Below are 23,322 nucleotides of genomic sequence, written 5' to 3'. Positions count from 1 at the left end.
GCTGCTGAGCTCCGCGCCCCCTCCTGTTTCGGGCCCTGGAACTCTCTGCACTTCAGTCTCTAGTGTAAACATTCCACAAAAGGACTGCTAAGGTTCAGCCTCCTCGCGCGGGGCGGAGTCAGCTCCTTTCTAGACGGGCGTCCTGGCCAATGGAGGCTGCTACCGGCGCCGAGATATCCAATCGGGTGGTTGGGGGCGGGGCCTGCCTCACTTACGGACATTTTACCCCACATCGGTTACTTACCTTCCTGGGGCAGCGAGAGAGCCAGGGGTAGCCTTCCAATGCGATGACCGGCGAGGGCGGGAGCCGACTTGTTGGGCCTGTGGCTGAGACCGCACGGGGCGGGATATGTGGAGTCCTCCAATGAGACGTGAAGAGCTCCCCTGCTTCCTCCAATAGTGTTGAGGCGTGGGGGTGGGATTCAGCAATTCGCCTCCAATAGGCGGGGTTGAGTTAGGGAAGCTCCCCGCCAATAGGGGCGTGGAGAAGGTGAGCGGCTCCCCCTCCCCTCCCAGCCGAGGGGGAAGGGGCGGGCAGCCGGCAGGCAGGGCACAGCGATTGGTTAAACCTTTGACGGGCGGATAATGCGGCCTGTGGTGGAGCGAAGTTGAGTCTTCCCTCTGCGGGGCGGGCCGGGGGAGTGGGCGGGATTTCCCGGGTAACAGAGAAGCGGCCGCGGCGGTAGAGGCGGCGGAGACGGTTTCTCCATCTTTCCCCCCCTCCCCTTCCCCCCTCGGAGTTTCCCTCCCTCCCTCCCTCCCTCCTTCCTAGTCTGGGCACCGGGGCCTGTGACCGTTTCGTTAGCGGAGAGGAGGCTGCCAGTCCGCTTCGGCGGGCCTGTGCCTTTGCCGTTCTCGGGGCCTCCCTGCTGAGCCCGAGGCTCACGCCGAGAGGGACACGCAGTGAGGAGCGGCCGAAGCAGCTTTGCGGTGAGAGCACGCCGGGCCAGGGTCGGGGCGGGGAGCCTGGTGGCGGGTAACGCTGGACTCGAGGGTGTGTATTTTTAGGGGGGCTGACCTCCTCGGCTTCCCGTAGAGCAGGCGGGCGGGAGGTGTGTGGATGTGTGAGGGGGGTGGGGGGCGGAGCGGGGTAGCTCTTCGTGCGGGAGGGGGAGGAGAGCGTAGTCCCGGTGCGCGCGGAGGGGGCGGGCTCTCGCGCCGCCGCTCAGGGGCGGGGCCGGCGCGCGCGTGCGATTGTGGAGAAAGGGGCGGGGCCGGCCCTCGCTAAGTGCTGTTTGCGGTCGACCACCCCTCCTATCTTCCCGAGGTGGGCGGGGTCTCAGCTGGGCAGCCGCGCACTGGCATGCTGGGGTTGGGGGACGGGCGAGGGGTCTCCCGCGTGTGGTTTCGGGGCGCGGCAGGGAGGGGGCGTGAAGTCTGCTTTCCTCCGCCTTCTTGGGATCCGGTTGGCCGGAGGGGCCGTACGGAGCGGCGATGCCACTCCCCCAGGCCGTCCTCCCCCCTCCCCCCGGTTTCCGCCTCCTTGGCAAGTGAGGCGGGGTTCGGGAAAGCCCGCTGTCCGGTCTGGCTTGGAGTCGCGGCGCCCAGATCTGCCCCGCCCTACGTCTCCGTGGGGTGGGAGGGGCTCCCGCCGACTCTGAGCTGCGGAGGTGTCAGGACTTACTCTTATGGCTCGGCCATGCCTTTTGCCTGGGGCAAGAGGGCTGTGTGCCAGAGCTGTTGTCTGTCTTAGCTCCACGCAGCGTAGATGGCACCGTTCAGCCTTGGAGAGTGGGAGCATGGTCACCGCCGCTTGTAATTATTGGGGCGAGGTGCTCAAGGTCCTTTCTTGAGGGTGGCTGCTCAAGTGGCTGCTCGTGCTGTGACCATGCTTCCGCAGCGGTGATTGTGGGGGGAGGGGCGGAGAGTCATCAGAGACTAGAAATGTGGCCGGGGACAACCTTTCTTGGAGTTCCCTTAGGTTCAGTTACTGTGGCTGTACGGGGCGGGGTTTCCTTTGAGCCAATAGGGTGGTGGGTAGTTAGACTTGGCCACTGTTAGGTGCCTTAGGACTTCAAACCCAGTTAGCCAGAAAAAGTCTTTAACTAAGCTGAGATTGAGAAAAGGAAGGGTTGGATTTACATTTTACTATTTAAAACTATATGTTTATAAAAGATGGTGATTTAAAAAAAAACCAGACTGAATAAAATACTCTGATTTCTTCCGCTCTTGCATTTTTGAATGCTTTCATTGTACATACAGGTGGTTCTGCTATGTAAGCTTAATTTCACAAAGAAGTAAGTTGCAATTTAGGTAATTAGAGGTGTTCTTGAAAAATCTTCTCCTGGTTTTATGTAATTCTGTTAGAACATCTAGACCATTTCTATTTATATTCCATAAAACATAGTGTTCTTGCCCTGTTTTGTTACAGAGAGGGTGAAGTCGAGGACTAATGTAGTTTCGTGTATGTGACTTTCGTAGCATTGCCCTCTGACCTGTATTGGGGAGTTGCCTTAGGACATTTCATGTTTAATGAACTATTTAATTTTTTTAAGTTTTTTTTTTTTTTATTTAAGTAATCTCTATACCCAACATGGGGTTCAAGCTCAAGAGATCAAGAGTCACATGGTCTTCTGGCTGAGCCAGCCAGGCGCCCCATAATGAATTATTTTAAATGAGGTTTTTGCTCTGACTTGATACGTTCTCTTTTCTTAAGAGAAATTACATGTTTTTGATATTTTTTCATGAGAATATAAACACGGAGGAATGTATTTATAGACTAATATCTGAGCCATCCCTCTGGCTGATACCTGAAGTTAAATTCTAGATTTGTGCTTTGTTCAGGTGGGACTGAGAGCTTGATGTCCTGCCCTATATTCGTGTGAAGAGAGTAAGTCCCATCTCAGTTAAGGAAGTAGCAATGGCAAAGGTAGCTTTTTCATTTGAGTGATAGTGACTGTATTAGAATTGGTGTGGAGACAGAAAGCCTGGGTGTTTTTTCTGATGTTATAAACTGCCAAAGATAGTGGAGATACTGGAGAGGAAGGTTTGGTCAACACAAAGTTGTTCCCACCATTTCAGTGCTGTCTGCTGGGAAACACGGAAGACCTAAATCATGCACTTAATATGTTGTCTCTTGGGGCACCAGGGTCAGAAGTCCCATATATGCTTTAAGGATTCAAGTAAGAACCTGGATGTACTATATTAGGAAAGTTTTTATAAATGCTTCTTACCTTTCCAAATAGCAGTATGGTGTATACTATAGTTTTGTCAGAGTTAAGACCCTAGATAGATTGGCATTTTGTAATTAAGAAGGTTTTACCCTAAGAGTAAGGGGTTTTTTTTGTTTTTTGTTTTTTTTGAGGAAAGAGGTATGTAGTAATTTGATAAGATTCTTGGCAAAGCATAGTCCTGTTTACATCTTAAGTACAGACAAGATAACTGGAGATCTTTTCAAGGCAGATGTTAATGGCTGCGAATTTTAGTCAGAATTAAAAGATTATGTCCATGTCATTCAGTAATCTAGTGAAGTGCTTTAAAAGGCTTTCTCGGGACGCCTGGGTGGCTCAGCTGGTTGGGCGTCTGTCTTTGGCTCAGGTCATGATCCCAGCATCCTGGGATCGAGTCCCGCATTGGGCTCCTTGCTGGGCAGGGAACCTGCTTCTCCCTCTGCCTGCTGCTCGCTCTCTCTCTCTTGCTCACTCTCTCTGACAAATAAATAAAATCTTAAAAAAATAAAATAAAAGGCTTTCTCCTTCTTCTCATACTACTAAGAGTTGTTAAGCTTTACTTTCTGTAGATTTTCCTAAAAATGATAAGTGATAGTTAACATGCTTTTTATTTTTTTAAAAAAGATTGAGAGAGCATGTGCATGCAAGGTGGGGTGGGGGGAGGCACGGTGGGGGGAGGCGCAGAGGGAGAGAAAGAAAGAATCCTCAAGCAGACTCCCTGCTGAGCACGGAACCCAATGTGGGGGCTCCATCCCAGGACCCTGAGATCATGACCTGAGTCGCAATCAAGAGCCAGCCGCTTAACCAGCTGAGCCACCCAGGCACCCCATTAACATGCTTTTTAAAACTATACCCTCTGGGGCGCCTGGGTGGCTCAGTTGGTTAAGCGACTGCCTTCGGCTCAGGTCATGATCCTGGAGTCCCGGGATCGAGTCCCACATCGGGCTCCCTGCTCAGCAGGGAGTCTGCTTCTCCCTCTGACCCTCCTCCCTCTCATGCTCTCTGTCTCTCATTCTCTCTCTCACAAATAAATAAAATCTTTAAAAAAAAAAAAAAAAACAAAAAACTATACCCTCTGTCTACATGAAAAATAAGAACTTTCATTTTTTTCTAAAGATTTATTTTTTTAAAAATTTAATTTATCCTAGAAAGAGAGAGAGAGCACACACACACATATGAGCTGGAGGGGCAGAGGGAGAGGGAGAGAGAATCTCAAGCAGACTGCGTGCCAGCTCAGGTTGAGATTACGACCTGAGCCAAAACCAAGAGTGGAAGGCTTAACCGACTGCACCACCCACACACCCCAGTAAGAACTTTCATTTATTGAGCCCTTATTATGTCCCAGGCACTGAGTTAGGCACTGTACATTTATTAATCCACTTAATCTTCATGATAACCCTGTCTAGTGGGTGCTATGAAGTCCTTGTTTTAAAGATGAGGAAACAGTGACCGAGAGATTAGAACTGTGGTAAGTGGCCATGACAGATGTGAACCCTGGTGTTCTGGTTCCAGAGTCCCTGCTCTTAACTCTACACTTCATTTATGTCTGGTCTAAGGATAGTAAACAGAGAAGGAGCAGTGTGCTGTTAAAAACAATTGAGGTAAAACATATATAACAAAATTTACCGTTTTAACTATTTTTAAGCGTACAATTCAGTGGCATTAAGTACACTCACTTTGTTGTGCAACTGTTACAACTATCCATCTCCAGAACTTTTTTCTTTTTTAAGATTTTATTTATTTATTTGAGAGAGAGAGAGAGAGTGAGATAGAGCCCAAGAGGGGGTAGGGTCAGAGAGAGAAGCAGACTCCCCGCCGAGCAGGGAGCCCGATGTGGGACTCGATCCCGGCACTCCGGGATCATGACCTGAGCCGAAGGCAGTCGCTCAACCAACTGAGCCACCCAGGCGCCCCTTTCTCCAGAACTTTTTCATCTTCCCCAACTGAAACTGTACACATTAAACAACAGCTCCTTTATCTATCTATCTATCTATCTATCTATCTATCTATCTTTAAACATTTTTGGGGGGCTCCTGCGTGGCTCAGTCGTTAAGCGTCTGCCTTCAGCTCAGGTCATGATCCCAGGGTCCTGGGATTGAACCCCGCATTGGGATTCCTGTTCAGCAGGAAGCCTGCTTCTCCCTCTCCCACTCCCCCTGCTTGTGTTCCTGCTCTCGCTCTCTCTGTCAAATAAATAAATAAAATCTTAAGAAAAAAATTTTTTATTTTAGAGCATGAGTGTGTGCACAGGGGTGGGGGCAGAGGGAGAGGGAGGCAAAGGGAGAGAGAGAAGCAGACTCCCCGCTGAGTGCAGAGCCCCTCGTGGGGCTCGATCTCAGGACCTTGAGATCATGACCTGAGCCGAAATCAAGAGTCGGTCGCTTAATCGACTGAACCACCCAGACGCTCCAACAAACAGCCCCTTTAAATCTCTCCTCAGCCCCTAGCAACAACCATTCTACTTTATGTCTGTGTGAGTTTGACTACTCTAGGTATCTTATATAAGTGGAATCATACAGTATTTGCCCTTTTGTGTCTGGCTTATTTCACTTAGATAATGTTCTCAGGGTTCATCCATGTCGTAGCAAATGTCAGAATTACCTTCCCTTTTTTTTTTTTTTTAAAGATTTTATTTATTTATTTATTTGAGAGAGAGAGAGAATGAGAGAGAAAGCACATGAGAGGGGGAGGGTCAGAGGGAGAAGCAGACTCCCTGCCAAGCAGGGAGCCCGATGTGGGACTCGATCCAGGGACTCCGGGATCATGACCTGAGCCGAAGGCAGTTGCTTAACCAACTGAGCCACCCAGACACCCCAGAATTACCTTCCTTTTTAATGGTGATTAATATTGCATTATATGTATATATCACCTTTTGTTGATTCATGTATCAGTAGACATTTGGGTTGTTTCCACCTCTTGGCTATTGTGAATAACGCCATAAAGAAAGAACATGGATATATAAATATCTCTTCAAGTACCTGCTTTGAATCCTTTTGGGTATATACCCAGAGGTGGAATTGCTGGATCAAACAGTAAATCTGTGTTTAATTTTTTGAGGACCTAGCAGTGTGCTTTTGAAAGCAGCTTTGAGCGAAAAAATTGGGACTCAGATTCTAAAGGGGAATTGAGTCAACACCCATTTCTTGACCACCTTCTTAAGTAGCCCTGGGCTGACACAGGAAGAGTCTTTGTCCCGGAAAAGTTTACATGCTTAGAAGGAAAGGCAAATATTCACATGATGATTTTACTACACATCAGTGGAGATTGAGTGCCGTAAGAGTGAACTACAGAGAGCTGAAAGGAATTCAGAGGAGGGAGAGCCTACCTTGGGTGGAGGAGGAGAGGACACTGAATGAGCAACAGGAGGGTGAAGCCTGAAATCATAGATCCAGTTGAAGCAGGTTGTTAAATGAATGACCTTAGACATCTGAAAGTACCCCCAGAGAGTGCTTTGGGGTGTTAGAAGGAATGGCATTATGTTGAAATTCGCACATGAATTGTAGTCTCTTCCAGAGTTTGTGAATCCTGTTCTCTTCAGTTTACAGACATGATTGCTTCTACTGCTTTGGAAGGTGTTTAAGAATCATAGTGAAGAAATAATGGACTTGGCACGTATGTCACTGTTACCCTGTCAAGCTCAAGATATATTAATATGGCCAACTATTGTTTACTAATACTTCCTTTCCTTCACATGTCTTCCTATTTCTACTTCAGTAAGTGAGTAGAAGAAGTAATATCTTGGGACTTTTATCTTTTTCTGGTTACAGCTTAAGTAAATAATTCTGGATTCTTTTGTTAAGGTTAAGGTTATCCAGCAGCATACCCAGCAGGGTAGTCTGTATTCTGCCATTATTGCATTATATTCTTTACAAATATTTCAAAGAATTTTGGTTTTGTGCCACTTTTTTTTTTTAAGTAGGCTTCCTCCAACGTGGGGCCTGAACTCATGACCCAGAGATCAAGACCTGAGCTGAGATCAAGAGTTGGATGTTTAACCGACTGAACCATCCAGGCGCCCCCTGCCACTTTATTTTTTTTTTTTAAGATTTTATTTATTTGAGAGAGAGAGGGCAAGGGGCGGGGAGGGGAGGAGCAGAGGGAGAGGGACAAGCAGACTCTGCTTAGCACAGAGCCCAGTGTGGGGCTTGATCCCATGACCCTGAGATCATGACCTGAGCCAAAATTAAGAGTCGGATGCGTAACCAACTGAGCCACCCAGGTGCCCCTAAATATAAATTCTAATTGTATTTAGACAATTATCTGTCTTAATTGTCTTTTAACAACATATTAAAAATACTGAAAAACCTTGGCTTCCTTTAATTATGTAACTTTGTTTTTGGGTCTCTTTCTTCAAAAGACATGCCTAGTGAGATTTGTTCTCATATATAATCAAACGTATAGAGGTTTTTGTCCCTATGCGTTTGTGGGGCAACTGGTTTTCTTCAGCAAGAGCTGCACCAATGACTTAGTCCATCTAGACTGGGACTTAACTTTAGTGATAGCCTCAGTGCCTAGGATAATATTGGCACATAATAGGTGATAAAAAGTATACAAACTGAACTCAAATTGCAATTTAAAGTTTGTTAACTAGAGGCTACATCTGTTTAGTTGCAATTAGCTTCAAAGTTAGGCATTTATTAGTAGCAGTTTTGAAGGCATACATCTCTTTTTTGACCTTCCCTTCTCTTGCTTTTGTACTACTCACCATCTTTCTGTCTTGTGTGTCTGCATTTTATTTGTACTTAGAGAATCATGGCTGCGGGTGCTTCCTCAGTCCTGCTGATATGATATCTTTGCTGATTTGTGGGCTAATGAAGGATATACAGGTCTATAGTCCCTAATCTGCAGCTCTGAAACACAAGAATTTTTGTTTGTTTGCTTTTTGGTAAGTTTGGTTCCACAACTAACTAAGGGCCACCAGCCTGGTCTAGGCTGTCTCACTTGATGCAGAAATGTGAATGTGCTTAATTAAGGAGAGTTACCTCGTATACTCTCTCACCTTTTTCTAAAATCGAAACGATGCTGATAACTTCCAAATTTCTCTAACCGGGGACCTCTCCCCTGTACTATAGACAAACATAACCAGTGGCCCACTTCATATTTTCTCTTGGATATTTATTAGGCATTTGACTTCTTTTTTTCTGTCTTTTTTATATTTGATCTTCAGCAAATCCTATTTGCTCTATATTCAAAATATTACCCGGAATTTGATCACTTAATACCACCACCACCACCCTACTCCCAACTATAGCAGTGATCACAAGTGCATCTCTAGCTTGGATTATCAGTTACCTTAACTGTTCCCTCTGCTTTGTTATTCAGCATCTTTTTAGGCTGTTCTTAGCACAGCAGCCAGGTGAGTCTTAAAACTTAACTCAGATCATGTCACTTTTCTGCTTAAAACCCACCAGTGGCTTCCCATTTCAGTCTGATTATTAAGCTTGGGTCCTTATTATGACCTCTGAGAAGAAACACAATATGCTCTTTACCTACTACCCCCAACCCCATTACCTCTCTGATTTCATTTTCTACCAGTCTGTCTTTCCTCCATTCTGTTCCAGTTATACAGCCTTTTTGCTGTTCTTGGAAAATATTAAGCACATATATGCATCAGGGTCTTTGCATTTCCTGTTCCTTCTGCTTGTAATGCTTCCTCACTGATTTCCACATGGTTAGCTCTCTACTATTTTACCCAAAAGTTACCTTATCAGTGAGGTATTCTTTGGTCACTTGTATCTAAAATTTCAAAAACCCTTCTTTTTCTTCTTAGCACTTGTCACTGTCTAGTGTTCTGAACACTTTGTGTACTGTCTTTTTCTCCCTCTTCATGTAAACTTCATGAAGGAGGAGATTTTTGTTTGGTTTACTGCTATATCCCCAGCTCCTAGAAGAATGCCTGGCACATAGTATGTGCTCAATATGTATTAGAGGGTGCGTGCATGAGTGAGTGAATGATTTGAGTTCTACCATAGACAAGACTGTATGCTATGCACAGTGGTGGATACAAAGCTGGTTAAAGGTGTACATGCCCAGGCCTGTGTGGGGGCAGACATATAGCTAATAGGATAAAGACAGGATGAGGTTAAGTGACACATCTACCTATCCCATTAACTGTCTGAAGTCCTATTCTTTTTTGAGAGAGAGGGAGAGAGTGCGAGGCAGGGAGGGACATAGAGAGAGGGCAAGAGAGAGAATTGTAAGCAGGCTCCACACTCAGCACGGAGCCCAAAGGGGGGCTTAATCTCACGGCCCTGCGATCATGACCTGAGCCAAAATTAAGAGTTGGAGGCTTAACTGACTGAGCCACCTAGGCACCCCTCAAGTCCTATTTACAATGCTTTCTTGATAGCTGTAGCTAGCTTATCTTCTGTTATTTATGCTCAGTCTGTTTTATACCATTCTCAGTTAATTTAGAGAAACCTTGTTACGGGGCGCCTGGGTGGCTCAGTCGGTTGGGCATCTGCCTTCAGCTCAGGTGATAATCCTGGGGCCCTGTGTCGGGCTTCCTGCTCAGTGGGGAGTCTGCTTCTCCCTCTGCCTCTCCACCTCCCCCCTGCTCGTGCTCTTTCTCGCTCACTCTCTCTTAAATAAATAAATAAAATCTGAAAAAAAAGAAACCTTGTCACATAAACTAAATGTTCATATCCTTTAGAATAGGACTACAGAATGATTTCCTTCTTTCCTATTCTCATACTATTAATACTTAAATTTTTTTTAACTTTTCATTTTGAAATAATTTTAGACTTCAAAAGAAGTCGCAAAAATACTGTAAAGAATTGTTGTATAACCTTCACCCAGATTTCCCAAATGTGTTTTACAAAACTGTAGTACAGTGATCTAGATCAAAAAGTTAACATTGATACAATTTTTAATACCTTTTGAATTGAACTAAAGTTTCCTGTTCATTTTCTGCTTACAGAATCAGTATCATTAGGACCCAATTTTAGTTTTTGAGTTTCTTTTTGAGCAGTACTAACTACCTGTAAAGATTTATATTTCATGACTTTATTCTTTATTGTAGGTCTTTAAAAGAACAAAGAGGGCCACCTGGGTGGCTCAGTCTGTTAAGTAGCTCCCCCCGCCCCACACTCTCTTGCTCTCTCCCCCACCAAAGAAAAGGAACAAAGAGAGAATTTACTTATTTTCTTTTTAATGAGATAAACTCATTTTAGCTATTACCATTTATATATCTGAACTATATTCTGGGATCTTAATGATCTTAGTTTTCCTATAGCTTGAAACATTTTGGTATTTCATCATCCTAGGAATTATTTCATCATTGCTCATCAGTTATTCCCTATTATGCTAAAAAAAACTAAAATAATAAGAAAAGGGAAGAATGATGGCATTGCCTAGAAGGATAATGCAGTGGTAAAATAAATCATCATTGTTACACTTCAGTTTTCTTACTGCTTTGCCCGAAGCATTACAGCATCTTCCAAGACAGTGTACAAGTTGGGAGATACCATCTTAAACAATCAGTAAGACATTAGCATCTGGGGAATCTGAGTGAAAATTATATGACCATTTTTTATACTATTTTTACAACCTTTTTAAGCTTTCAGGAAACATATTTGGTAATCCTTAATTGTTTTTTTGCTTCCTGTAATGGCAAAAAGAAGAAAACGAACAGAGGAAGACCCCTCACACCAGAGGAGCTAGCAGACAAATGCAGTCCAGCAGACAGAAGCAGGCTAGACGGGGGTGATGATGGTAAAATTGACTGTGAGCCAGTTCATAGACTGTGTAGTCTTTAGATGACAATATGATGAATTTTCTCAGAATGAAGAACTTACACGTGCACCATGTATTTTTGGGGGGCGGGTAAGAAATAATGATATCCTCATCCAGGTAGTCATTCAGCAGGAAGGACTTCAGAATGAAGTATTTCACCATGAATTAAAACCATTTCAATTTGCTAAAAGGGTATACGATTGTATCCTTTCATCTTCTAGGATGTTTATGCACCAAAACTGACTTGTGAGTGGACATTTGCTAAAGGCAGGTGTACAGAGGTGATTGGAAGGAAACAGGACATAGAAATGAAAAAACAACATCGGATCGATTGTTCTAATTGGTGTTTATTAGCCTAAAACTGAGAGTGCTTGCAGTTATGGAGCAAAGAAGGTGATTGTCCTTGCCAATAAAATTAAGAATTAAGTTCTCAAAGTACTGTGTGTGGTGATGCAAAAAAAGAAAAAAAAAATCCCAAAGTGATGATAAGCTAGAACTTTACTAGAGATGTATCTGAAATCAAAATTTACCGAATGCTATGTTCCAACTTCATGTTGTGATAGTTGGTGACTACTCAGTTGCATTTTAAAGGATATTGCCTATTTTGGGTATTTATATCTTCAAAAGCAGGAAAATAGGAAATAAAAATTAGGATTTGCTATTCAGATTCTTTTTTAAAAAATTCATTTATTTTTATTTTGGAGAGGGAGAGAAAGAATCTCACGCAGACTCCCTGCTGAGTGTGGAGCCCAACCCGGGACTTGATCCTACAACCCTTCATGACCCCAGCTGAAATCAAGAGTCAGATACTTAACTGACTGACCCACCCAGGCGCCCTTTTTTTTCCTTAAGATTTATTTATTTAACTTAGAAAGAGTGTGTGTGCACAGGTGCTTGTGGGAGTGGGGGAAGGGATTAGACAGAAGGGGCAGAGGGAGAGATACCCAAGCAGACTCCACGGGTGGGGAGCCCAAAGAGAGGCTTGATCCCACCACCAGGTGATCACGACCTGAGCGAAAATCCAGAGTCCAACGCCCAACCAACTGAGCCACCTGGGTGCCCCTAGGCGCTCCTTCTATTTAAGTTCTTAAAGTTTCTAATAAAGTTGTTTTTCACCCAAATGGTAAATGATAAGTTTTTCTGATACACCAAGAGTTCAAGGTAAATCACATGAGAGATATTTTGAACCAAGATGACTGTTCTGAGCTACCTTGCTAAAAATTGTTGTCATACCACAGTATGACATAATCCCACCAAAGCTCACAAAAGGTATGTACCAGATGGGGTTAGCATTATATTAGATCCAGGTTTCTCAACCTGACACTATTATATTTTGGCCAAGTAATTCTTTGTTGTGGGGGGTTATCCTGTGCATTTTAGGATGTTTGGGAATTCATGAGATGGCCAGTTGCACTCCTGTCCCCTAACTGTGACAACCAGAAAATGGCTTCTGACATTGACAAATGTGCCCGGGAGGGTGGCAAACTATTCTGGTTGAGGCCCACCTTATTAGAAGAATATAAAACTGATTCAGGGAGGCTTGGGTATTAGATCTTGTGTTTTAAGAAGAATGGGTTGTTAATTTTGTTGAGCTATTAGTCTCTGTAAAATGGAAAATCTAAATAGATTGCCTTTTTCATTTATTCTGGGATACTTTTCCTTTTCTAGCAGATCTAAATCCAGAAGTGGATTTTTTTTTTTTAAGATTTATTTTTAATTATTTGAGAGAGAGTGTGTGAGGGCACACAGGGGGAGGAGCAGAGGGAGAGGGAGAGAGAGTCTTAAGCAGACTCTCTGCTGAGCTCGGAACCCCATGTAGGGCTTGATCTCACAACCCTGAGATCAGGACCTGAGCTAAAACCAAGAGTTGGATGCTTAACTGACTGTGCCACCCAGGTGCCCCTCCAAAAGTGGATTTTTGGACAGGTTTTGAGGTTGACTATGGTGGGCAATTGCACTGGATTGAAGTACCTAATTACATTTCACTATATGCTTTGATAAAAATCTATTTGCTTTTGAAGAGAAACTTTCCATTTTTCCACAATATTTATTGATGTAAACTGAGCAGGACACATTTTAATATGATTTTATGTGATGCTGACTGCCTATAAGAGAATAATTTCAGAGGATTTTTTTAATTACATAAATAAAGGAATTTAAAAATGTGGCTAATTCAGGGTAACAGTACAAAATTAAGAGGCACTATAAAGGGTCAACCATAAATTAAGTGCATTTCCAAAAGAAAGTTGTATACTTAAAAGCCTCCAGATAGAGCAGTTTAGTTTGTTCCATGCACTCTCTTACTTTGAGCTTATCTTGACTTAAATTAATTCTGTTATCTGTATTTAAGCCAATTTATGAATTTATTTGTTATTTATTATTTATTTTTATAAATAAATAAAGCAGGGCTCGATCTCACAACCCTGAGATCAGGACCTAAACTGAGATCAAGAGTCGGATGCTTAACCTGCTGAGCCACCCAGGTGCCCCTGATTTGTAAAATATAATCTAAATGAAAAGATAGATTTTTTAAAGTTGGATTTTCCATTTGGATTTTAATAAGCATGGAGAACTGTCTGAATTTCTAAGAGGCCAACTTTTCACTGTAATGAAAGACATTTTGGGTTGTAGAACTAGAAAATTGGTTTTTATATTTATCGTTCTGAAAGGGTTAGCTTTTACTTCAGCCCTTCTAAAATTTGTCTGAAATGTGACACAGTGACTTGTCAGTTGTTCTACCCTATTCCAGAAGACTGCCCTGCAATATCAGAATTATCCTGCTCTGCTTGCTTTATTTGGGAATTATGATTTCTTCGCATGATGATTTGGAGCTATCCCCACTTTTTATTATAACACATGGCCAGGTGACTTTTTAATGTTCTGCTGCCATTGTTTGTTCACATTAGTCCTTCTTCACTAGTTTCTGTCCTTCGAAGTGCTTTTTTCCTTGTTTAAATTCTATCTTCATAGACTAGAGTTCTGATAACAGGGTAAGCTCCAAATCTGAAACAGTTGGAGACCATAGTAGCAGATGAAAATCATGTCAGCTGAAGCAGGGCTTGAAAGTAGCTCTGTGTCTGACTCTTGTGGCTCCATTATTTGGCATTCGAATACTTCATAGTCTGGAATTTCACTGTACCTCTCTACAAGCAGGATACTATTGTCTGTCCAGTATTTCTACTCCAGATTGGTCATGCATTCCAAGGAGAAAGAGTCTAGCTCCTTGCCATGTGACCTTGAACAGGTCACTTAATTTCTTTTGAGTATCACTTTCCCTCTAAATAGTGTTCTGGGTGTGCCCATCTGACAGGACTCTTGGGAGGAGCACATTGACTTATAGCAGTCATGTTTGGAAGATTCGTTGTGGGGCAGGAAATCTGTCCTATTCAGTGCTGGTCCCTCACATAAAGCACAGGGTCTGGCATGTGTAGATTCTTGGGAATTATTTGTGGAGTAAATGAATTGGCAAAGACTGTAAATGGCTCATTATCACCTGTAAGTCCAAAGTTACTGTAATATTTTAATCTCATCCTGTGTACCCCCATGCCCTAATTCATTCCTAATTTTCAAGATAAAACCAAACACTTACCTTCTCTGTAGAGTTTTTTCCAGTATACACATTTCTACTCCTTACCAAATTTTAGTACTTATTATAGTATTGTACCACTCATGAACTGGTTTGTTTTGTTAGCCTTTCCTCCCAACATTTTATTAAGAACAATTTCAAATACACAGCAAAGTTGATAGAATTTTATAGTGAATACCCATATACACACTAGATTTTATATTACCATTTTTATAGTACTTGCTTTGTCATATATGCATTCCTCCATCTATTAATCCAAACTATTTTCTCGATGTGTTTCAAAGTAAATTTCAAACATTAGTACACTTTCACCTAAGTACTTGAGCATGCTATCCTTATCTAGAGTTCAGTATTTGTTTATAGCTTTTTCCTTCTGATGCAAAATTTACAATGAGATGCACAAACCTTAAGAATACATTGTGTGTGGGTGTTGAAATCACACTGTATATATTCTGTAGCTTGTTCTTTTCACTTAATAGTATGTTTTGGAGGACTTTCTTTATATAGGAACCCCAGTCTTTCTAATTGCTACGTAGTTTTCCCAATATGGATGTATCAAGTTCAGTTATTGATAGACATTTGGATTTTTCTTACTTTGCTGCAGTAAATATACTTGGCAGATGTATAGGATAGACACCTGGAAGTGAATTGCTAGGTAGAAGGGTATGACCATTTTAAATTTAAAAATTTAATGGATACCACAAGTTGCCAACCACATAGTCCATGCCAATTAAAACTTCTGCCAGTAGTATTTCCCTATACCCTCACCCACACTCGATATCATCATTTTCTTTTAATTTTTGCCTGTTGCTTTGGGGGTAAGTATCATTTTACTTTATATTTCTTTGATTACTAGTGAGGCTGTATATGGTCTTCCCAAGTAGTTTTTAAGCTTTTATAGGACACCTACCACCTTCTTATCTGCTCCCTGAATATTTGCTAATTGAAAGAGTAAATGCTGCCAAAGCCTTCCCACTTTGTTGGGTTGAGGGTGAAAGGATGAATGAGCTAAGTGTGGGAGAGGTTAAAGAAAGCTGAAGTTGCTCAGTGCATGTGTGTCTTAAATAAGTAAAGGGACTCTTCTCCCTTTATTTCTTATTCTGTGAGAGGTAGGAGATACTGAGATGGTTAGGAATTTAGGCTCTGGAGGTAGATTTGGTGGATTGATATTCCAGCTTTGCCTATTAGCTGTGCAGCCTTGGGCAGTTTACTTAATCCTTATATTTCAGTTTCCTCATTTATAAAATAAAGAATAACAGCACCTTACAGGGTTGTTGTGGGGATTATAATAATATTTATAAATTGTGTAGAATGGTCCTTGGGATTCATTATATACTAAATATTATATTAACTGACTCTTGTGGCTCCGTTATTTGGCATTCGAATGGGCCAATTAACTCTTTATTAACTCTTATTTTTTTCCCTTCTTCATGGTCAGTATTTGAGTGTGTGACGTGGTAGGACTGTGAGGAATGCAGACAAAGTTGTAAAGGTAGGGACCTTGAAGAAGCTTTGGATGTTGGAAAAGCCCTGAAAAGACCAGACTGGATTCCTAGCCAGAATATTACTAGACTTTTTGTGTCCTGCAGGAAAGAAAGTGTCCCTCTACAGAGGAATATTATTAATAAGGGATTCTGGAATCTCCTTAGTGTTAAGGAATGTTAGAGTCAGAAATAACCTAGAAATGATCTTTTCCAACCATGTCATTTTAGTCTTTTTTTTTTTTTTCTTAAAGATTTTATTTATTTGACAGAGACAAGCGAGAGAGGGAACACAAGCAGGGGGAGTGGGAGAGGGAGAAGCAGGCTTCCCTCTGAGCAGGGAGCCTGATGCGGGGCTCCATCCCAGGACCCTGGGACCATGACCTGAGCTGAAGGCAGATGCTTAACGACTGAGCCACCCAGGCGCCCCCAACCATGTCATTTTATAGTTGGAGAAACAAACTCACACGGAATGAGGAAGTTGTTGAAATGTACATAGCTCCTTAAGTTGGCAAGTCTAGAACCATCATCCTCTTACTCCAGGCCTACTGCTCTTTCATGATAGCATTTAATTGTTGAAACAATTGATATTTTAAAAATTAGACCACAATTATAGTACTAGGTTTTGAGAGGAGTTAGAAAGAAGCACTTGAATGTTTTTGTAGCATGTGAATGTGTCACTGATGTTAGGAATGATGGTATTTGAGAAGAAAACTAGAGAATAAAGAAGGGAAAGGTGTATTTTCGTGTTTTTAAATTGGAGGTTATTTTTCAACTCTGTAGTCCCAGGTTAATTCAGACTATGTTATTATTTAAACTTATGTCTTTGAGTTATGATACACTGTCCACTGTGGGGCCTGTGTGTGCAAGCATGCACTTAAACTAGCCAGTGATCATCTTCAGGATGAAGTAAATAGTTGGTTTTGGGAGTTGAGCTTATAGTAAATTTGGGCGACTGGTCCTAAGTTGTACACATCACATTGGGGTGTGAACTGGTTTGCATATCGATGCTTTTGGTTTCTGCAGGTTTTGTGGTGCATCCCTGAGCATGAGCGCAGAATGAAGCGACGTTTGGATGACCAGGAGTCACCGGTGTATGCGGCCCAGCAGCGTCGGATCCCTGGTAGCACAGAGGCTTTTCCTCACCAGCACCGGGTGCTTGCCCCTGCCCCTCCTGTGTATGAAACAGTGTCCGAGACCATGCAGTCAGCCACGGGAATTCAGTACTCCGTGACACCCAGCTATCAGGTAAGCTGGAACCCAGCAAGGGACTCAGTGTAAGGGAGGGGCATTGGTGATTACGTCCAATGAAAAAAAAATTGTATTAAGCATCCAGTTAGATACAAAATTATATTTATGGGGTATCTGTAAGTAAGATATAACAAATAACAAAAACAATGTATACTTGGGTACTCACCACACAGGTTTTTAATTTTTTATTATTTTTTAATTATTTCTGTTTTTTAAATGTTTTTAAGTGATCTCTACACCCAGTGTGGGACTCAGACTCACAACCCCGAGATCAAGAGTTGCACGTTCCACTGCCTGAGCCACCAAGGAGCCCCTTAAAGATTTTATTTTTAAGTAATCTTCACACCCAACTTGGGGCTTAAACTTACAACCTTGAGATAAGAGTAACATGCTCTACCCACTGAGCCATCAGGCACCCTTATATTTTTTTCTTTAACTCACTTTTTTTCACTCGGTGCGGTTCCCGAGACTTACCCTTTTTTTGTGTGTAAATAATTGAGTCATTTTCACTCTTTTATGAATTATATGAATATATCCCATCTACTTATCCATTTTTCTTTTGCTGTACTCTCAGGCTGTTACCAGATTTTTACTTGTAAAGGTGCTGTGTGACTTTCTCCTGGTGCAGTGGGGCTCACAGTGGCAATCCATGACAAGATAAGCTTGCACCAGAATTTAAATCAATGTGCTACTTTTTTTTTAATCAAAAAAAAAAAGTGTTGCCATGGGGAAACAAAGGCAGCTGAATTAAATAGTGTGCTTATTAGTGAAGCAGTTGGTTTACATTGTGGTGCAAACTCCTTATCTTCTTGCAGCCCGCTCAGCAGGTTTGAGGGCACATGAAGAAGAGTTTTTCGGGTATCTAGGAGAGGGATTGCTGGGTCATAGGGTGTGCGCGACTTCTCCTTTAGCAGGTAATGTCAAATTGTTTTTCAGAATTGTACCAATTTATATTTCCACCAGCATTGTATATTCCTATCATTCCATGCCCTGACCAGTGCTGATCTTTCATCTCTTATCTCTTTACTCTGTTTTGTAGAAATGGAAGAAATTTGTTTTTTGCCTTTTTAATTATGAAAGTAAATATCACCATGGTTTTTTTTTTTTTTTTGAAAAATGATCCAAGATGACTTCCTTCTCTGACCCTTCAGACTTTAAGCCATTCGTGATTTCTTGGGTATCTATAGTCACCTGCCTACCTATCTAGATACATTTCTCTTTTTATGTAATTTGAATGATACAGTATACACTGTTCTGCTATTTGCTCTTTTCACTTAATATATACTGGACAACTTTCCACTTAAATACGTATGTATAGATCTAAGTAGTTTTTAAGAAATCACTGCATTTATAATATTCCATTCTAGGTCAGTCTGAATCATAATTTATTTAACTGGTCTGGAGAGGCCTTCTTCAACCTAACATGTTAGTGACTTTTAAAAAGTTATGGCTGCTACTGGGAACATAAATTAGTGTAACCTTCCTTGAAAGCAATTTGACAGTTGTGGCAGATTCTTTACTTTTTGACCTAGCAATTCCATAACTCCATAAATTTCTCAGAATTTATTATAAGAAAACAAGGAAGAGGGGAATCCAGGTGAAGTAGGAGATCGTGATTCCTTAGGTGTCATTCTTTATCAGGAGTCCCCCTTGCAGTAGTACCATGCCCTCCTATGGGACTGAGGGCCACAGTCAGAGGACTGTTGCAAATCGAATCTTTAAGTTAGATCTTGGAAGAAAGAAAGGCTGCTTGTTTTTCTTGGGTGATTACTTTTATCTGAACAGATTGATGACTGTTTCCTATACTTGGGATAGTTGCATCTATTCATATATTAGAAACTATAATGTGCTCATATAAAACTAGTCATCTCAAGTATTTATAAGCTCCAATTAAGCCTTTTAAAAAACTGCTCAAAACATGTATGTTGGAATATAGAAGCTCAGAATAATAACCCTTCTTGCTAGAGATATATTAGAGCTTTCAGAATTGTCCAAATAGTTTCTTTTTACTCCTAATGTGTAACTATTGTTTGTGGGGATTTGTAAGTCGTTGTCTATTTCCCACCCTCCCCTCTGTCCAGGGGAATCTTTTAAATTTGTGGGGACTTCAAAAAAAAAAATTAATCCTCTCTTACATTGTAGTATACAACTTCCATTGTTTAGATTAAGCCTCATGTTGTTTAGTCTTCTTATTTTGGAGACGTGCAAATCAAGGATATTGTCCTTCCTTAGTTGTCTTCTGTGGTGATTAACAGTTCTGAAACAGTAAAATAAAAAAAGTTTTGGAAATTTTGTGTAGCATTTTTCGCAATAGAAATGGAAGGAAAGGAGCTTGTGCTTTATTTCACTCTAAGCTTATAAGAGGATGAGAAAAAGAATAGAAAATAACTATGTTTGAGGCCAAACCACTAACAATTTGGAAGAAAGTTTTGTTTAGCAAATAAGGATAGGCAAAATAAATAGGGATAGAAGTAGAAAATAAGGATAAGCAAAATGAAGCAAAATAAAAGTCTTATCTAATTCAATCACCACAAGATAAAATGCTAACATTTTGCTATATATTTGTCACCTAAGGTTTAAAATCTTTTTATTGATTTATAGATACTGTTTTCTAAAAAAAATATTTAAAAGTTTAAAACCATATGCAGCACATGAATACATTCAACTCAGAGATTATGAACATTTTATAATGTGAAAATATATGTATCTATATCAGTGCTATTCAAAGTGTGGTCCACAGATGGCTGATGTGCATACTTTCTTATTAGTCTGTAATGACATGTGTATAGAAATTGAGAGTATTTAGGAACTTACAGCGATTTGGACATAGTAATTTTGTAATATATCTGTAAAATGTGGGAATGGAAATTATGGGCTTACCTATTTTTCATTTCACTTCTCTAGTAATTCATTTTTACCGTATTTTATAAAAGTAGTGGCCCATGATGGATTGGAATTGAAGAAAAAAAACAAACAAAACGGGTCCTTTGCCATAGATAGTTTGAGAAGTATTGAGCCATATAATTTTTTAATAGTGGCAGAGAATTCTGTTGTAATATGGGTGATTTCATTTCACCAGTTCCCTTTTGTGGGAAATTTGGGTTTCTAATTACTGATGGTCCCCGACTTAGGATAGTTTGACTTCCAATTTTTCTTTTCTTTTCTTTTTAAGATTTTATTTATTTATTTGACAGAGAGAGACAGCGAGAGAGGGAACACAAGCAGGGGGGAGTGGGAGAGGGAGAAGCAGGCTTCCCGCTGAGCAGGGAGCCCGATGTGGGGCTCGATCCCAGGACCCTGGGATCATGACCTGAGCCAAAGGCAGACGCCCCTCCAATTTTTCAACTTTATGATAATGTGGAAGTGATTTATAGTAGAACCCATACTTGGAATTTTGACTCTGGGTCTTTTCTCAGGCTAGCACTATGAAGTACTGTACCCTCGTCTGATGCTGGGCAGTGGCAGCCTCCGCTCCTGGTCAGCCATGCGATCACGAGGGTAAACAACCGATAACCTCAGGCCATTCCAGTTTTTCTCTCTTAGTATAGTAGTCAACATATTACCTGAGATATTCAACACTGTCTTATAAAATGGGCTTTGTGTGAGATGATTTTGCCCAACTGTGGCTACTGTAAGTGTTCTAAGCACATTTAAGGTAGGCTAGGCTGAGCTGTGATGTTCGATAGGGTAGCTGTATGAAATGCATTTTCGACTTAGGATATTTTTAGCCTAACATGGATTTATCGGGACGTAACCCCATCGTAAGTCAAGGAAGAGCTGTAATTCTGTGTGTGTGTGCAAAGGTACGCATGCATGTCTTCTAGATGCATCTGGGGAAGAATGTAGAAGCCTTGACGTTTCTTGTCTGCCTTTTGTCGCCCCAGGTTTCAGCAGTGCCCCCGAGCTCTGGCGGTCACGGGCCCAGCATCACAGCGGTTCACAGTGGCCACCATCACCCGGCCGCTGTGCAGCCCCATGGAGGCCAGGGGGTCCAGAGTCACGCTCATCCCGCCCCGCCAGTCACACCAGTGCAGGGACAGCAGCAATTTCAGAGGCTTAAGGTGATATTCAGCTCCTCTTCTTCCATTAAAAAGTTCTGTCTCTCAGCAGGAAGCATTGGCTTCGGTCTCTTAGTAGTGGCATTATAACTTTTAACATGCCAGACTAGGGGTTGAATCACAAGGAGTTTTACTTTGTTTTTGTTTTGAAACCTACTTAGATTTCCCATTTTACCCTCAGTGCCTGATCCAGAGAATTACATTCAAGAAATGTTTTTGGAATGTATGAAATGCATGGTACTCAGACGTGTCAGGATAGAGGGACTGTTTTCGTACACAATAAACAAGGTCCATGTTTTTGGATACCTCCTTTTGAACTCTTAGTTCTTAGTACGGCAGAAGGTTTTATTGAGTGTGCACATGGTTGGCTATGGTCCTGTACAGTTACTGGGTCCAGTATTACCTTACGATTTAATCTTTTTATCCCTGCTTATAAATAGCTGAATGGGCTGGCATCTTCCAGTCCATCCTTAGTAAAACACATGCTCCTTTTTTGGGAACCTTTATAAAGATTGGGGAAGACTATAATTGTGAATGAAGTGTCAGTGTTTTCATCTGTTCTGCTGAGTATGTGCTGTAGGTTTTCAGTGCTTTTGAAATTCATGAGGCATCTGTGGAGAAGTGAGGCTTGTGTTCCCAGCTAACCCTCTCTCTGCTTACTGGAATGTTACTTTTCAAAATAAGTGATTGTTGGAGTAAGTGTTCCAGATTTCAGTTTTTCTAATTTTACCTTTATATAAAATTTCAAATCAAGTTGCAAGAAATACAAATTAAAGAACTATAAAGAAATGGGATGTTGGGTCTTCATTTGGTCCTATCAGCCTAATTAAATAGTTTCCAGGTAGGAATGAAGAGCATACCCTTGAAGGACACTTCCATGTGTAGCAAACATTTCGGCCCTCTCTTTTCCTTGATACTTAATCTAGTTCTCCCTGATCCCTGCCCACATTGGTTTGAGTTCTCAGGGACTTGTTTAATTTTGGCCTAAGGAAACTAAGTGCTACATAAATATAAAGCATACCAAAACTAAACTATATAGAGGGATTTTGTAAAATTTATTTTGTCTATATTAAGTAATTAAGAGTTGACTATACTTAAAAAAAAAAAAAAAAAAGAGTTGACTATACTTAGGCATAGTCTTTAAAGAGAATACAAATTATTTGGGCCTGAAACTTCACTCTGGGCTCTATCTTTGGGAAGATTTGTGTAAGCTATATTGATGTTTTTCTTAAAACATTTTGCCTGTCTGCTTGTAGAGTGATGGCTGTGTACCAAACTGTATTATTGCCATGAACTTAGCATTTCACAAAGTCCTGAAAATATTTTTTAAAGTTGGTCTGGTATGATTTAATTCCATATTAATACGGTATTCAGCAATTAGTTAATACCTTAATGATGCCAAAGAGCTTCTAAACTTGCTGTTAAACTAACAAAAATGTATATTTCTATAGTCTTTTTCAGCCAGTCCTATCAAAGCACAGCACTATTTTACTCGTCTCCCTCACTTGGGTATAAGTGTACAGATGTGCTTTGTTTTACAGAAACTGTCAAGGAAGCAAGAAAGGGTTCTGGAGTTGGGGTTATAGAGTGAGTCATGGGCGGAGTCAGTTGTCTGTTCCTTCTCTTCTCACCCTTGTATATGATTCCTGGATACAATAACGTGTTGAATTCCCATTCTGATGAGGAGGGGTAAAATGCTTTTTTGTGCCTCCATTGTAGCTTCATTCAGTGTATTCCCACATTGCCTGCCATTTTTGGATCAGTCTTAAAATGCTTTACAAGCATTTGAATCAACTTCAATAAACCATTTATATTCTATAATGAGGAGTGTTCAGTGAAAATACTTAGGTTATTTCAAGCATCAGCATTGTCTATACTTTCTTTTTTGTCTTTGGCAGATTGATGACAAGAAAGATTTGAATAATTTCAGGCATGTTTGATGTGATTTAGCTACTTGTTGAATGCTAGCAGCATAGATATTTGGCACATCTTTAGCAAGTTCTCTTTACAGTTGTTTGTGTTTGTTTCCCCTACAAGATTGT

At 41.3% G+C, this 23,322-nt stretch overlaps 1 protein-coding gene across 3 annotated transcripts in view; it reads left to right on the top strand.

Moving 5' to 3' along the window:
- Window positions 1–23,322, top strand: part of SIN3A (SIN3 transcription regulator family member A) — a 70,434-nt gene that overhangs the window by 3,505 nt on the left and 43,607 nt on the right. For 2 of the 3 annotated variants that reach the window (XM_032418091.1, XM_032418092.1), the window contains exons 2-3: window positions 16,998–17,219; window positions 21,107–21,283. In XM_032418091.1, coding sequence (XP_032273982.1) covers window positions 17,031–17,219; window positions 21,107–21,283 — 366 coding nt within the window. In that variant the 5' untranslated portion in view covers window positions 16,998–17,030. Of the gene's footprint in view, window positions 1–749; window positions 931–16,997; window positions 17,220–21,106; window positions 21,284–23,322 lie in introns of those variants that run through there. The other variant, XM_032418090.1, reaches the window with a different exon arrangement.

Source organism: Phoca vitulina, unplaced genomic scaffold (assembly GCF_004348235.1).
Source record: "Phoca vitulina isolate PV1807 unplaced genomic scaffold, GSC_HSeal_1.0 scaffold20, whole genome shotgun sequence".
Lineage (NCBI taxonomy): Eukaryota > Metazoa > Chordata > Mammalia > Carnivora > Phocidae > Phoca > Phoca vitulina.
This window is presented reverse-complemented; position numbering and strand designations above follow the sequence as displayed.